This window comes from Thunnus albacares, chromosome 20, assembly GCF_914725855.1.
Source record: "Thunnus albacares chromosome 20, fThuAlb1.1, whole genome shotgun sequence".
Taxonomy (NCBI): Eukaryota; Metazoa; Chordata; class Actinopteri; order Scombriformes; family Scombridae; genus Thunnus; species Thunnus albacares.
This window is the reverse complement of record NC_058125.1, coordinates 25487579-25505399: the sequence shown is the minus strand read 5'-3', so window position 1 is coordinate 25505399 and position 17821 is coordinate 25487579. Positions and strand designations below refer to the sequence as shown.

The following is a 17821-nucleotide window of genomic DNA, read 5'->3' as shown; positions in this document are numbered from 1 at the left end:
TTAGTAGCTTTCAGAAGAGTCATAATGTCTTCATCAGCAGCTGCTAAATGGGCCTTGATTGTTTTCTCAACTGTTGTTTCACAAGACAGAAAAAACGTTGAACTTCAACTGTAGCGATGATGACATCGAGACAAAAGTCCTCGTGCTGCTCCACAGACAGAATCATTTATATATTCAAAACAGAACTATATCAGAATAGTTTGTCTGATACTACTACTGCTTAAACATTCTTAAAAGCAGATTTATTCCTTCTCCCCTCTCATTCATTCATTCATTTAAAAAGTTTTAGTCTCCTAAAAGTTCATTCTCAGTGTGTCTGTGAACAGGAGGCTTCAAGTTTCTACATCACACTTGCATAAGCTGCATATTAGACCACAACTGGTTTCCAAACTAGTCTTGATGACGCAAAATCATCTCTCACGTGCAGAACTTAAACCTCAGATTTACGGTGTGAACAGAAACTTTGATTTTCGGCAGATGAATGTGAAAAGACACTCACAGAGAAGAGACCAACATCCAACTGGAAAAACACATTCATGAGTGGAGACAGACTTCAAACTGCTCTACAGCTACAACTAATTGATTAATCTGCTGCTCATTATTAGGCTATGAAATATTAAAAAATAGGGGAAAAAATGGCATCCACAATTTCTCAGATAGAACAGGAATGTCTTCCGTTTGCAATCTAAAAAGCATCAAATTATCACATTTATGAAGCTGGAACCATCAAAAGTTTGACATATTTTGTTTGAAAAATGACAGAAACAATTATTTAATTATCAAAATAATTGGCAATTAATTTTGTGTTGACTGACTAATCGATTAATCAACTAATGATTGCAGCTCAGAAAAAATCTGCAATCCCGTGACAGCTGGGCAACCTCCATCTGTTGATGAAGATCATGCGATATAATCAAAAGCCCACAAACAGCTGCTAAATGGACCTTGTGTTGAGATCAAGAATGACTTTTGAACCTCAACCTGTAGGACGTTTCACTGGAATATTTGCACATCTTGTGTTTCAGAGCTGAAAAATTAATTTAAACTAAATTTCTATTAACCCACAAAGTCAATCATTAATTCAGATTCAATGGACACACTCCAAAACCCCAAAAGTATCACCTGATGAAATGATCACTTCAGGTGGACTTTTGTTGATGTCGTTGTCCAAAAGTATTTTGATAGTGAAATGTTGACACTTTGTTTTCGGGTGGATTTGACCTCTAACGGGATCTCAAATCTTTCTCAGATCATCAACAATGCAAGAAAAATTGCATACACCCTCCAGTCTTCACCATCAGATCTCTGTACCCAGACACATGTCAAAGACAAGTTCCCATCACCTTGTGGTGGACAATAAAGTTTTTTGTTATGATTCTGATTCTGAACACGTTTGTGTATAATGTCTTCTGTGGCTGACTCAGATTTCTGACATTTACTAATCATCATCAATTTGCGTCGTCACTGATGGCTGTAGAGTCACACAACCGTCATTTTCACATCTATGACGCATTGTGGGATTGCAGAAAGTAGTGTACATGCCTATATATTGTGAAATTTATATAGTGAATAAATTTATAGAGTTTATAGAGTTTATAAATTTTGATGCTAAAATTGGTGTACAGTAAATACGGTGCACTATATAGTAAGTAGGGAGTCCCTGACTGTTTAAAGTTGGGCTTAGAGACTTCACCATTTTTAATGGTAAACTTGCATTACAAATTAGAGATGAGTTTGAGATTGAGTTGCATTATGGGAATTGTAGGATCCAGAGATTTTGGAGATCTAAAAGTCATTTTATTACTCTTTGCTGCAGAAATTCTGACAGTCGTCTTTTTTTTAAATCTACCGCTCGCAACTGGAAACTAAAAAACTAAATCAGTGGAGTACCCCTTTAACAAAAGGTTGCCGTAGATATATCCGTAGATATGCTGTAGATATGGTATCACAGGTGTTGATGTGTTGGGCTACTTGCTCTGCTCATTGGAGAACATTCTCACTGCAGGAAATGACACTGAAACATAGGTTAAGACGATCGAATGGACTTTTGCAGGATGGTGAGTTGAAGGGTTTTGCCTGAAGCAGATGGTGTGGTGATTGTGTAACAAAGAAGGAGTGGGCTAGGAGACCTTTCAGGAAGCTTCCTGCTCCAACCTTAATCTGCATCAACATATATTACACACTGTATTATCTCATGTATCCTATTGTCTCAAATCGTTGGATTGATTAGCACTGCTTGGTATTTTCTTGAACTTTCTGGAGACATGCAGCACAGTAAGTCTTTGTCATGCAATCAAAGCAAACAACTCAAATTTTTTATCAAAGTTTTATCACACATACTTTATAAAGTCGGATACATATGAGTTTCATCCATAATACAAATGAAAACTTTGAGTTTGGTCTTCTTTACATGCTCACCCTCTTTGACCCAAACCGAAACATGTGAACTGTTGACATTAGAGCAGGGAGGCGGTGCGTTGGTAATCTTCTGCAGGGCTCAGCATATAAGAGGGACCCTAAGCCCCAACTGGCCCTCACAGCAATCCTAGCATAGAACTCCACTCATCTGCTGGACAGACCGGTGCTGCGCTCACACACACTCGTCTGGCTGTTCTTCACCCAAGCAGCCGGTGAGTAGACTCACTGAGAGACATCACCATCACCACCATCGCAAACACTGTTGTTATTGAGATATTTGAGATGTAATGTAGTGTTAGAGACCACTGTGACAGCTTTTGGATGATTGATGTGGCGACTCTGGAGCTGCATGGAAGTCAATGCATGCAATGCAATGGATATTACTTTTATTACTTTGAAAGCTTTGAAATTAGTGTTTTTTTGTTTTTAGAGGTAAAGATAAAAGCAAGATAACAAAATTTGACACCATTTTTTAAAAAGACAGCATAGCCCTAGAGTGTTTTTATTTTTAATCATAATGTGGTTAAACATATGAAAATAAGCTACTAATTGATGTCTTGTGTTGCAAATGATGCACAATTTATTCTATAAAGATTGTTTTGTCACTGTAACCTCCATCAGGCTTCAAACAATAGTGATGAAAGAGGAAGTTTGGGACACTTGTAGGACCCATAAGTAGACCAACAACATGATGGATCTGTCGATAAAATGCTTACAGTGACTACAGTGCAAATATCCTTTAGTGGTATTGAGGTTAGTTTGACAGTAGATAAAAGATTCAGGAAAAAATATTTAAAAACTATGAAGTAAGTAGAAGACACAGTTTCTATTTAGTTAGTGTTTACCAGACAGTTTAGTTCCCTTGTACCTTTTGTGGAAGATTTATCAGTCAGGTGTTTGGTTTGCTTCAGCTGGTATTATTTGACATTTTATGATACTTTACTGTCGATACTGAGTTTTTGTACAAATATCAATAATGTTTTTTTCACTTACTTTGAGAAATATAGATGTATTTTTCTACAAAGTTCTCAAATATTAAATTTTATCTAATCATAAGCAGTGGTACAAAAATGTACACATACTGTATCTGTCAATACCTTAAAGGATGGATGTTGAATACTCAGCCCTATGAATAACTTGTTAATGCTTTACGATAAAAGGTGCAACTTACATTAATATTTTCAGAATATGAATTCTAGAGCATTTAACACATTTTAATGAGTGATTAAGAGGTTGCAGCATCTTTAAACAGGTTAACTTGTTGATTGTTGACATGAAAAAGCAGTATTTACTACTACTATTTTAACAAATACACATGTCAACGTCCTCTTTGTGAGTTACATTTTGTTACATGTGACTTGGTGAAGCTACTGTACACTCATAGAATCTTTTGCATGGATGAAGTTTGTCGGTTGTTATAAATTATTATATACATTTATGCAGTTATCAAAGCACTAAAACCACATTACTAGATAAGACTTGATCAGGACTGTCATTGTCAGCAGGGGCACAGTGAGCGGATTGATCATTTAGACCCTCAGTGCGAGCTCAGCATATCTGCTGCGCTGTCCTTGTTCTAACAGGATTACGTGTGGACAGTCGACTTGAAACAGAGAGAGGGGGGTACTTATTAACTTGAGCCAGGGATTATGGGAAATTGGGTCATCCTCGCAGAACACGGTGCACAGGTAGTCCATCTCAGATATTCAATTACTGTGAAATATGAGAGTAAATCCTGCTTGGTGCTCGTCAGATCAGTAAGAGGATTAAAGCCTGTAATGTCAGATAGAGGTGACAGAGGCTGCATGCTAACTGTTACACACAATTAATGGTTTAATAAAGCATTTTATATCATACTTTAGTGACTAAACAGGTAAAAGTGGCCATTTTTTAAGTGATATCTTGTTTTTTTGAGGCATTACCTGATCTTGTCTCTCTCATTTCCACAATGAAAAGATATCATCACGACGACTACACTCCAGAGAGGTGCATCGAAAACCAACAGCCTGCACACAGGTACCATAACTGCTCAAAATGAATCTTGAGCCACCCAAAGCTGAGATCAAGTCGGCCACCCGTGTCACCGGAGGCCCCGCCACCCCACGCAAGGGACCCCCCAAATTCAAGCAGAGGCAGACCCGTCAGTTCAAGAGCAAGCCTCCAAAGAAGGGAATCCAGGGGTATGCATTGATGCACAATTTATCTTAGAAATTTGCAGAATTATAACAAGTTATGGTGTGTAATGATCTTTGTCTTTGCAGCTTTGGTGATGATATCCCTGGAATGGAGGGCTTAGGCACTGGTAAGACACGTTTTCTTTTTAAAATGTACCTTATATCAGTTGTTGCTACTTTCAGAGGCCTGATCAACATCACATCTTTGTCTTTTTTTTTTTGTGCAGACATCACCGTCATTTGCCCCTGGGAGGCCTTTAATCACCTGGAGCTGCATGAGCTGGCCCAGTATGGTATCATCTGAGCCTTCCTGCATGTCCCTGCAATCTCCTGAGGATTACAGGCCACGTCCACGCACTTCAAACCATCTGCCTCAGGCTCCGTCTCATAGCTTTAAATGGAACTACTCCCAACAAACCACTACAACAAACTGTAACAAACACAAAAAATGGAAAAAAGAGAAAAAAAGATCTACAAAAAAAAAACAAACTCTCTGTTCTCTTACTCTGGATTCTTCTTCTGATTCTGCAATTCACACACATCTGCTCACGTTTAGCATCTGTTGATTTGATCTTCACTAGATCTGCACTGTTATGCTAAAAATGCATCCTCTTCTCTATTCTTGCTCTCTTTCTTTCTCTTTTCTCTCCTTGCATGCTTTTCTACTTTCTTCTACTTTTCTATTCTTCTCACGGACAAAACATGAAACTTATGCAAGCAAGGCAGCCTCAAAATTGAGTTTAAGTGACAAACCTGTGAAGTGGGTGGGTTCCCACTTCATGTGCTTCGGCGCCTCTTTTTCGTCATCTTTAGGGGCTTATCCATCAATGCTGAACTTATAAAATACAAATCCTGAATTCTGTAGAGACTGGACACCAGCTTGCCATTGCTGAGCGTAAACTTTCAATGGGATAAAAGTCAATCATCATCAGATGTCCCTCTTTTCACTCTGTTCTGAACAACCTTTAACTGCACCCATCTTCGTCAGGATACATAAATCATCTGGGGTTTTTTTGCTAAATTTTCTACCACCATAATGTGTGGAAGTCAATGGATAGGTGATACACGTGTATAAGTGTTTTCAGGGAAAATTGACAGTTCAGGCAACATTTGACCTTATGTTTATGATAAAAATCATTTCAAAACCACCTTTGCAGAGAATAATTGCTGGTACAGAAACCTTTGCAACATACCAGTGTGTGATTTGGTAGGGCATTAATGTGTATCGTTCATCATTTACCCACAACACATCTTAACCGAAGAGGTACAGCATCTTCCATTATTGTGTTTGCATGTATTAACATTAGGTTGACATATCTTCTTATTTGTATATCTCCCTTGTATAATATTAATGTATATGAAAATATGTATTTTGTGTTTGCATGTTTATTCATCACACCTTCACACTGTTCCCTGTGTGTATATATTTGTGTTTTTAAGCTCATTATCTTAGCTTGTTTGTTGTTTTCTTGTAGAATTTTACATTCTTTTCCTCATTGTCCTGCGTTTCATCCATTCATCCGTCCGTTCAGTGTTTTTGATTTCATCATCATCGTTTCATCTCCATTGTCTTCTTCATCGTCATTTATCCTTCATTCTGTTCATGTTTAGACAGTGAAGTGTTAACCTCCATAATTAAACCAGTGATTTGTACATATAGGATAAGTGCATTCACACCATGAGTTGTGTTCAGATTTGCAATGTAATTTCTATTATCTTGGCTTTGTCTTTCATATTTAAGATAACAACAAACAAGTTTTGCCCTGATGATAAGAAGCTAGTGATGGAAACATTGGAGGTTTTTTTTCTCAAATTATGTTTACAATGAATGATTACACTGTAGTATTAAAGGACAGCAGAGGGACAAGTGGGATAGACGTTTCAGTACATGCACAGATCTGAGGAAATGTGTAATGGAGCTTTGCCCTCTCTACAGGATGAGGAATAAAAATAAAGCATAAAAAGAGGAAAATAAAAACTGTGATTTATTTATTCTCATTAAAATTGTTCCTCGGATTATGAGTCAGTAGTTTGATATTGAGAGATTGATTGATCTTTATTTTGGTCTTGAAGTACATGTACACTACATGTATATACAGTCACATGCACACACAAGAATACATACACAGTTGATAATGTGATATTTTGGATTTCATAATCGGTGCTTTCATACAGTATTTAATCAAAAATAGGGATGGGTGATCTCCAACTTGATTAACAATGTGAAAAGCAGGTATCCAGGTATTCATTGTTTATTAAAGTCAACAGTCTTTCAGAAAAAAATCACTATAATGTCAGTATTTTAACTATTTGAACAGTATTTCAATAAACACCATAATAAATGTAATATAACATAAGACTGCAGCTGACAATTATTTAAATTATGGATCTGCTGATTTTTTAATCAATTAATTAACAAAATCCTTAAAGATTAATTGATTAATCATTATGTCAATTAAAGATATTCAATTTTCTATCATGTATGACAACAAAAAATACATTAAATCATCTAATTTCAGAGGGTGGAACCAGCAAACTGTTGGCATATTTGCTAAAGAAAAAATAAAGACTAAAATGAAATGAAAACAGTTACAGTTATGAATTGGCTAATCATTAGAGCTCTAATCTATATAATGGAATGTATAATATCTCCCACATCAAGAAATTAAAGTAGAATTGTTACAGAAAATAGAAACTATAATAATAACAAATAGGTTGCAATGTGTACAGCATGAATCACATTACAACTTTTTAAAATCAATTGCAACTCTATAAAAGCAGTTTCAGTAACCAATCAGTAAATGGGAAAAATAACTGTACATACAATATGTGTGCTGAAAAAAATAGAATGATGTATTGATAAATACATCTCTCTATATAAAGCAAGGAATCTCTGTCTGTCTCTATGTATGTATGTATGTATGTATGTGGGTTTGTCCTTCACGCATCTCGAGAACCAGTCATCCGATGTAAATCGGCCCGTTCCAAACAGTACTGCACTGCACTAGTTAAGATAAATGGCTTATTCTCCCTCGCTGTGACTGGACAGTTTAAAGATTTTGTTATATTAAAACATGAATACAGAGCTAGATGCTGCTCATTGGATACTGACAGAAACAAGAAATCAAAATGACACAAAATATTATTTTCTAATTGATGCTGAGACAGCTCTGCTTCACAGTGCAGTGTGTGTAATGTTCTCTGAATCTCTGTACACAGGAGAGACTCTCCTTCCTACAGGGAACACAGAGACACTGATGAAGAAGGCCAGAACAGCTGAAACCCAAATGCAGCATACAGAGGTTGAGAGAATGTAGTGTTGGAGGTGTGGAGGTGGATCAGTGTACCAGAGGAGACTCTGTAGAAAGACAGAATACCAGCAGGGCAGTCCACATACACTGCTACTCTGTTAGAGGCAGAGGAGGAGGAGGAGATGGATATGCGTGTTCTTCTGTCATTGTGACAGACATAGTAACCATCATCAGAGCAGCTCAGACTCCAGGACTGATCATTCATTCCAAACAAAGTCAGCTCTGTCTTTCCCTTCTTTCCTTCTGATTCCTCTGTAACTCACTGATATATGAACCATTCCTCTCCACTTGACCTCCCAGTAACAGCGACCAGTCAGCTCATTTCTACACAATAGTTGAAGACATGAGTGAAATCTGTCTGGATGATCAGGATATGACTGATCCTCCTCCACATGTGTAACCTTCCTGTTGTTGTCAGACACTTTGAGGAATCCATTTGTTGTGTTTGTGTCCAGTTCCAGTTCACAGGCATCTGATCGAGAGAAGACACAATCCAGCTGCAGGTTATCATCTGTTAAATATTAGTTTCACATAAAACCATAATCCATAATCACTTAAAATGTTGATAGCTGTTAATAGTTGATTTCCCCTTTGTGAATGATATTAGATATAATTCAACAAACCAGTTTTATTCCTCATGTGTGCAAATGCATCATTACTAGTCTATAATGTGAATTCCTGGATATCAAATGTTCATCTACAATTTTCTGTAGTTGTCCCACTAATATTTGATGGTAAAGGGTATTGAAGTAGCATATCACATGAAATGGTTAAGCAATGTTTGAGTCAAAAAAAGGTTATAAAGTCAGTTACAAGTCATCCACTCATATATTGGGATGTTTGATTTGAAAGAGAAATAATTTTAATTCTAACTATTCTAATTATCTGTTGACTCCCCCTGCTATTTCATCTGTCTCACTCTGCGGATGTCTCTCATTTTTCACTCTGCATTGAGTGTTTTATCAGAGTGATTGTTATTTGGAATGGTTTAACTGTGCACTCTCCCTCATGCCTCTATGATGCCTTTTTTCTGCCTCTTGATTATCATGGAGGCTGCGGTGGAAATTGTAAATGAAAGTTTTCACAGCATTTCGAGTGCAAATTCAGGATGCTTATCTCCACCTGGATACTGCAGTTAAAATCAAATCAAGTGCACCTGCAGAGCAGCCGCCCCACACTAAATTGATATAACAGCTACATGAGTCTCATGTTTACCTGTAAGATTCATGTTTTAATGCTGTTGTTCATCATTTGTGATATGAAAACGTGGGAGAAATAAAAAGCGTGGGTAGAGACGCTGGTACATGTCTGTTTAAAAAGGAGTTTAGCCGACTTCACTGCATTAAACACCAGAGCCGAGGGTTAGAGCATCAGAGCTCAGAGCAGGAAACAGAGTCACTCTGCATTGCACTGTTGTCCTAAGCTTCCATCATCTTGCACTGATTCATTTTGAAAGAGCAACGGCCAGTGGTGTAACTTGAGACTTGTTTGTAACTAGGTATACAGTAGTGTAGGAAACAATGCCAGAGGCCAGTCCTCTGCTCTCTCCATGTGCAAAGGTTCTGGAGCAACCTTTTATACAGACTTTTTGTCTTGTTCTTCAAAATTAATTTTGCATCTTAAAGAAGAGAGCTTTTGAATAATTTCTTCAACAAGGCTCAGCAGTTTGTCCTAATAAACATTGTTTTGTTTTAGTCCTTATTTTCCCCAAATCTCTATAACAGAGCTGAGAGTGTAAAGTTAACCTGATCCATAAAGCCACAATGAAAACATTTATGGGAAATACATCTGGTTGAAATAAACGGTAATTATCCTTAAAACACACTCACACTTCCTCGGACCAGGTTTCAGTCTCTGCAGTCCACCATGGTCCACCCTGGAAGAAGAGACAAAGTCACAATCAACTTCATACAACTTAACTCATATACACCATTTATCATGAACCAGCGTTCCTCAGTTAGTCAGAGTGTGTGTCCATCTGTCTGTTCATACCTGAGAGTGTCCAGTCTCCAGTGTGGATTCTTCAGTCCAGCAGACAGCACCTTCTCTCCTGAGTCTCCTGGATGATTGTAGCTCAGGTCTAGCTCTCTCAGATGAGAGGGGTTGGAGCTCAGAGCTGAAGCCAGATAAGCACAGCCTTCCTCTGTGATCAGACACCCTGACAGACTAAATACACAAACACACACACAAACTTTGGTTAACTTGGTAAAATATTAGTATTTTTGGCAAACAGAGTGTCACTCTCAGAGTGCAATCCCTGACTAAAAATATAGGGGTAAGGTCTTTGTAGGTTTCAATCTCAATCTTCAAACCTTGAAGTGTTTCCACTTTAACAGTTGGTCTACTCATGTAGACTCATCCAAACTAAACTTGGTGAAATAACCTTTAGAAACATGTGAACACTGACTTGAGAGTTTCCAGTCTGCAATGTGATCTCTCCAGTCCAGCAGACAGCGGCTTCACACCTGAATCCCACAGGTTGTTGTTACTCGGTGCCAGTTCTCTCAAAGTAGAAGACTGCGAGCTGAAAACTGAGGAGAGCTGCACAGCTTCTCTCTGAGAGGTTACAGCCACTCAGCCTGAAGAAGAATTTCAGTCAGTCAATTCACATAAATTAGAGCTCAGGGTCATCATTTTGAACAATGGAACACTAACCTGGGAGTTACCAGTCTGCTGTGTGATTTCTCTAGTAGCGCAGACAGCAGCTTCACTCCTGAAACCTGCAGGTTGTTGTTACTCATTCCAGCTCTCTAAGACTAGAGGACTGGGAGCTGAGAACTGAGGACAGAGCTGCACAGCTTCTCTCTGAGAGGTTACAGCCACTCAGCCTGAGGACACAATAATGAACAAGAAGACAAATAATTTTTTGTCACAGGGACAGACAGAAGGAACAAAGATCTCAGTTTATGATTGAAAAAGTGAAAAACAAACATTCAGTAATATAAAATACACAATCAAAGCATCAATGAATTCTCTGTCTTAGCAAGAGTTCATATTTGTTAAATTTCTCAATTAATTTAAGACAAACTGTACTATGACCTCACCTGATAAATTCCAGTGTACAGTAGGGACTTTCCAGTCCAGCAGACAGCAGCTTCACTCCCGAATCCTGTAGGTTGTTGTTACTAAGAACCAGCTCTCTCAGATTAGAGGACTGGGAGCTGAGAACTGAGGACAGAGCTTCACAACTTCTCTCTGAGAGGTTACAGCCAGTACGCCTAAATATTAATGACAACAGTTTGAAATTTTTATTTTTTCTTTTCTACAAACTTAAATTAATAAATTCATACATAAATGTAGTGATTCATTTACTTACAGAACTTTGTTTGAGGATTTGAGCACAGGCAGTAGCCTCAGAAAAGCCTCCTCTGAAGCAGAGTATTTCTTCAGGTCAAACACATCCAGATCTTTTTCTGATGACAGTAGGATGAAGACCAGAGCTGACCACTGAGCAGGGGAGAGTTTATCTGTAGAGGGACCTCCTGAACTCAGGTAATATTGGATCTTCTCCTCTAGAGAACAATCATTCAGTTCATTCACAGTGGAACAGATTGATGCTTCTCTCTGCAGACGTATTTTCACTGATTTTCTTCTTGATGTACTCAACTGTTTTCTTTCTGGTCTGTGAGCTACTTCTTGTCTGTGTCAGCAAGCCTCGTAGAAGATTCTGATTTGCCTGCAGTGAAAGGCCCAGGAGAAAGTGGAAGAATAGGTCCAGCTGTCCATTTGGACTCTGTAAGGCCTTGTTCACAGCACTGTGGTAGAAACATGTTGATTTGTCTCTGAACACATCAGACCACCCAGAGGTTTTTCGTTTTTCGTCTGCCAGCAGATTGACTCCAGAGTTGATGAATGTCAGATGGACATGAAGAGCAGCCAGAAACTCCTGAACACTCAGATGGACAAAGCAGAACACCCTGTAGTGGTACAGCCCTCTCTCCTCTTTAAAGATCTGTGTGAACACTCCTGAGTGCACTGAGACTGCTTTGATATCGATGCCACACTCTGCCAGGTCTGATTCGTAGAAGATCAGGTTGCCTTTCTGCAGCTGCACAAAAGCCAGTATTCCCAGAGACAAAATCATTTTCCTGCTCTCTGGTTTCCGGTGTGGATCTGTCTCAGCTCCTCCATCATACTTGACATTCTTCAGTTTTGACTGAATTACTAGGAAGTGGATATACATCTCAGTCAGGGTCTTGGGCAGCTCTCCTCCATCTCTGCTTTTCAACACATCCTCCAGAACAGTAGCAGTGATCCAGCAAAAAACTGGGATGTGGCACATGATGTGGAGGCTTTGTGATGTCTTGATGTGGGAGATGATTGTGCTGGCCTGCTTCTCATCTCTGAATCTCTTCCTGAAGTACTCCTCCTTCTGTGGGTCAGTGAACCCTCTGACCTCTGTCACAATGTCAACACACTCAGGAGGGATCTGATTGGCTGCTGCAGGTCCTGTGGTTATCCAGAGGCGAGCAGAGGGAAGCAGTTTCCCCCGATGAGGTTTGTCAGCAACACATCCACTGAGGTGGACTCTGTAACATCTGTCAGGATCTCATTATTGTGGAAGTCCAGAGGAAGTCGACACTCATCCAGACCGTCAAAGAGGAACACAACCTGGAACTCTTCAAACCTGAAGATTCCTACTTCTTTGGTTTCAGTAAAGAAGCGATGAACAAGTTCCACCAAGCTGTACTTTTTCTGTTTCAGCACATTCAGCTCTCTGAAAGTGAATGGAAATATGAACTGTATGTCCTGGTTAGCTTTGTCTTCAGCCCAGTCCAGAGTGAACTTCTGTGTTAAGACTGTTTTACCAATGCCAGCCACTCCCTTTGTCATCACCATTCTGATTGATTCATCTCTTCCAGGTGAGGCTTTAAAGATATCTTTACATCTGATGGTTGTTTCTGGTCTGACAGGTTTCCTGGATGCTGTTTCAATCTGTCTGACCTCATGTTCATCACTGACCTCTGCAGTCCCTCCCTCTGTGATGTAGAGCTCTGTGTAGATCTGGTTCAGAATGCTTGGGCTTCCTGCTTTAGCAATCCCCTCAAACACACACTGGAACTTGTCCTTCAGGTTAAACTTGAGTTTATGTTGGCACTCTGCAGAACTGAATGTTCCTGAATGAACAAACAACAAATAAAATCAGTGATAGGATCCAACAGAAAGTCAGGAAGATCAAACATTAAAGTGTATTTATATAATTTGTATCCTCCATCAGTTTTATTCAGTTCATCAGTGGAGTACAAACAGACTGTGATCTGATGCATATGTGTGCATCAGAGTTTCAAAATGTAAACTTCTCCTATGTTGTCTCCATTACCTCTCTATCATCTTAAATCTGTTAAAATTATCTCACTGCTCTGCAGAAGGTCAGCCAGCCCCTCCTGCTTCATTCTCTTCAGGAAGTGCAGTGTGATCTTCAGAAATGCCTTTCTGCTGCTCCTCCTCTGCTCTTCCTCCTCACTGTCCAACACCTCCTCCCTCTGACTCTGTAAGCCTTTTGGGTAGTCTGGACTCAAAACCCTCTGGACTCTGCTCAGCTCATTCTTCACAAAAGTAACAATGTTCTCCTCCAGCAGCTGGAACAGAGAAAAACGGAACATTTAATTTAAACTGATAAACATCTGATTCATCTGTAAGTCTGAAGGCCTGCTGGTCTAAACAGAGCAGCATGGACACTGTTAGGACCTAAATGGTACTTTAGTATTTAATAGTAAAAGGTGTGTTTGTACATGTACACACCATAAATATGGAGTCCAGGTCTGTTGGATGCTGCTGGGAAGACTGATCACTGGGAACCTCTGACATCGGCTGCTGAGCTCTGTGGAGAAAACATCATGTTTAAGGACATTGAATGACTCAAAGCTGCTTATCAAACAAGTTCTGTCATGGTGACAACATGAATTTGAAGAACTCCTGACACTGGCTGAGACAATTTTCCATCTTATCACTGTACAGAAAATAGCCATTACCTATTGTCCCATTATATTTGTGTGGTGACTGTACGGCATCTGAAGTGGTGACTGGATTGAACATTGATGAAGCTAGCCAGTGATTATTGTCAGTCTGATGACTGAACTGAAGACTAAGCACAGGGGCAACTTCCTGATTGCTAGTAGCATGGACAAAGGGCTACCTGTCTTGCTGGTGAATTTTTATTTACTCTTTTCTCCCTCTCATGTCCGTATACCTGTGACTGCCTTTAAAATCTATAGCTCACTTGATAATCATCTAGGTCATCCTGGGAAGGACTAAGTTGCTGCTGGAGGTGTTGGTGGGCCAGTAGGGGGCAGTCTCCCTTCCAGTCCTACTAAATCCCAAATGCCCCAGTGCAGAGACGGAGACACTGTGCTGTTGGAGATGCCATCCTTCAAATGAGACATTAAACCGAGGGCCTGACTCACTGTGGTCATTAAAGATCCCATGGCACTTATTGCAAAGAGTGGGGGGTTCCCTGCTGTCCTGGCAAAAATCCCCAACCTGGCTCTCTCCATCTGGCCACCTAATCATTCCCCAGTGTAACTGGCTCAATGATTCCCTCTCTCTCCACCTCAAGCTGATGTGTGGTGAGAGTTCTGGTGCAAAATGGCTGCCATGCATCACTCAAGTGGGTGCTACACATTGGTGTTGGCTGAGGTGAGTTTCCCCCTTCACTGAGATACATTTTGGGTATCAAGATAAAGCGCTATATAAATCTAATCCATTATTATTGTTAATATTAAACATTAAACTACTTGTGCTTTCTCTCAACATGTAAATATTCAAGCTACACTGCTAAAAGTGTGAGTCTGCGTGGGGGTATTAGACATTTAATTAGACATGGTAATTCATGTAGGCTATGATGAAAATATTGAAAAAAACCCAGTAAACTTAAAGTTGACCTGACTGTCAGTCAGCTACTTTAAAAGGGTTGGCTATTTCACACATTAAATTTGTTTACTTTTAAATTATTATTATTTTTTTTTAGATTATTTATTTTATTTCGAACATGTAAAAATAACAAATAAAATATAATGGCAATGAAACAAACAACGCAACCCGTTAGAAGGCAGTTGTCTAATGCCTTCAAGAATCAATTCTTGGACTAGTTCTTAATGTATATAAAAACATCCACATTCACAGTACAGGAGACAAGATGGCAGGTGCGGCATAAAAACATGTTGTAATATAATATTAATTAATTAATGTACTGATACTGTGGATTAATGTAATATAATATTTACATTGGTGTTGTGAGATTACATTTAAGAAGTAATACTAGAGAATATGATCTTACACTGTATATCTAACTGTTTATAGTTAACAGATACAGATATATATCGTTAGGCCTTCAGGTGTGTGTGCTCACTTCTTTACCTTCATCTGAGGAACAACATCAATGGTGTCAGTCATGTCCACAAAAAGAATAGGGAAAAACACGGAACACTGATTTTAGTTACTTGTGAAGTTACTCACTATTCAAGTATTTTTTTCAGTAGATACTTTCTTACCAAAGTAGTTATTTTGATTATGTCTTATAAAGAAACAATACTTGTACTTGAGGATGGTATTTAAGGACTCTGCCCAGCTCCACCCTGAGAACAGTTCATGATCCTGAACACAAATGGTTAACAGAGATCTGATCTGATCTGAAGACAAACACAAACACCTTTTACATTAAATTATCAGAGTGATCAGAGATGATCAGGGAAGACTTTACCATTAGGCAAGGTACGCCACTTCCAGTTGCTATAGATTATTATGATTTAGATATGATATGAAACATAACATTATGTTAATATTCTAACTCATGCACTTGCAAAAGGACCCCCCAAGCACATTAAAAAAAAAAAAAAAACATTATCGATGCTCACTAAAGATTAATGGACTATTACATCACTGGAGGAGCAGCTGAGACTGTTGCACAATAACATGTTGCTGAGGATGCAGAAACTCCTTTAGGTAATGTGCAATTCAATGCATTGAGACAGAGCTATGCCTTTCAAAGGAAAAACCAAAGGGGAAAAGTAATGCAATCATTGAAGGTGATCTGCTTCTCTGTTGTTCCCCCGAAACAACTAGCAGGACCACAGTTTCTAATGTTTTCCTGTCCCATTGATTCACTTGGTAGATGATGGGAGCACCGACCCTCTTTCCCCCAAATCCCCATGACAACAGTCAAAGAGAATGATGATAATATATAGAAAGAGAGTCAACTAGTAGCTTATAAAAAAAATAAAACTGCTTTTAGGACAGAGGGACAGAGGAAGACAATGTGCAGCAATGTGCTGGGCTCGGTGATGGAAGAAGTATTCAGACTGCAGTATAGAAATACTCCATAACAAGTCAAAGTCCTGCATTTAAAGTTTTACTTTGTTATAATATGTTACATGTCACTTCTATTATTATTACAGATGCATTACCTTATAAGCAACTTTGACTACCCTATATAGGCCAAAAACTGGGTAATTTAATCTATAATGATGCATCCTATTTTATCAGTTCATATATTTTGTATCAAAACTCTTAATCTGCAAATGTAGTGGAGGATATAAAGTAGTATAAGGTAAGTATAATATTCAAGTAGCCTCGAGTACAATTAGCCTACCTCACTTGAGTAAATGAATTGAGTTACTTTTCACTGGCTGGTTCAGTGAGCAGTTCATGTCAGAGAAGGAAAGGAAAAACCTGGTAAATGATTGCAGTCATAGAAATTATAGAAATCATCAACCTATTTAGTACCATCTGTTGAAAACTAACCAAGTACATTTGCTGAAGTATTATGCTTACAGTTATGATGTACATGTACATTCATTTAATATTTCAATTTTATGCAACTTTAGTCAGTTCCTTCTCTTTCAGAGGGAAACACTACTTGTCATTCTACTACATTTATCTGACAGCTTGTTACTGGTTACTTTAGAGATTAAGATTTTACACACAAAATATATGATCATACTCATATCTAAGTACATTTTTAAATACAAGACTTTTACTTTAACAGACTATGGTGGTGGTGGTATTAATAGTTTAAAGTTTTAAGTAGTTCATCTACCACCACCAATACCAACATTCTGAATTAGACAAAGGATGAAAACAGACAAAACAATAAAACAGTGAAAAGTGTCAGTTACCTGTACTGTACACAGAGAAAATGATCCTTGTCATGATGGCGAGAAAAAGTAACAGTAAACTTTAACCAGGAAATATCTGGAGGAGATTAACCTCTTGAAATATAGATCCTGTAAAAAGCAGAACTTGTGTTGGCATTGTTAGGCAACAGCAGACTGCAAAGGAGGGAGTAAGGAGTTTTAAAATGCAAACAAAGACACAGAGACTCAGGTGTATTTCATATATCAGCTGCAGCACCGAGCATAGATATCAGAACACTGCTAACTGCAGCCTCAGTTTGTGCCTCTCACACAGAGCTGCTGGTAGCGTTAATGAGCCTGATAAGAGATGGCAGCAGGGCAATGTCCTGCTGCTCAGAGAACCGTGGTTATGCAAATAACCCAAAGATTTATTTCTTTTCTTTGGCAGTAAACAAAACACATGGGCCTGCCAATAACTAACTGTGCTTTATTCAGAGCTTAACAAGATATTCAGAGCTAACATTAAAGGACAGCTTAACAATTTCTGAAGTGTGTCTTAAAACAACAGTCAGGTGTCCATATGAACAGTGGAAGAGGTTTTCCTCACTGTAATCATTCCTCCTGTTCATACTGGCTATTAAAAGATCCCCTTCAAATGCGCTTTCAATGTAAGTGACGGAGACCAAAATCCACAGTTGGTCCACACAGTCACTATGTGCAAAAAAGCATTTAAAAGTTGATCTGCCATATTTGCAGTCTTTTTAGCATCAAATCCCCTCTCTGCATTGTGACAGTGTTTCCATATTGAGCTGTGGTGGAAGTATGGTAACAAAAGGGGAACTTTGGC

At 38.7% G+C, this 17821-nt stretch overlaps 1 protein-coding gene and 1 pseudogene across 1 annotated transcript; one reads left to right on the top strand and one right to left on the bottom strand.

Annotated features, from left to right (window-relative positions):
- The first annotated feature begins 2539 nt into the window (after positions 1–2539).
- Positions 2540–6614, top strand: pde6gb (phosphodiesterase 6G, cGMP-specific, rod, gamma, paralog b). Its single transcript, XM_044336818.1, has 4 exons — positions 2540–2630; positions 4375–4598; positions 4680–4720; positions 4820–6614. The coding sequence occupies exons 2-4, from the start codon at positions 4453–4455 to the stop codon at positions 4894–4896; spliced, it is 264 nt and encodes an 87-aa protein (XP_044192753.1). The 5' UTR covers positions 2540–2630; positions 4375–4452; the 3' UTR covers positions 4897–6614.
- A 1212-nt stretch (positions 6615–7826) lies between these two features.
- On the bottom strand, positions 7827–13804 carry LOC122971754 (annotated as a pseudogene).
- Between the last annotated feature and the right edge of the window lie 4017 nt (positions 13805–17821).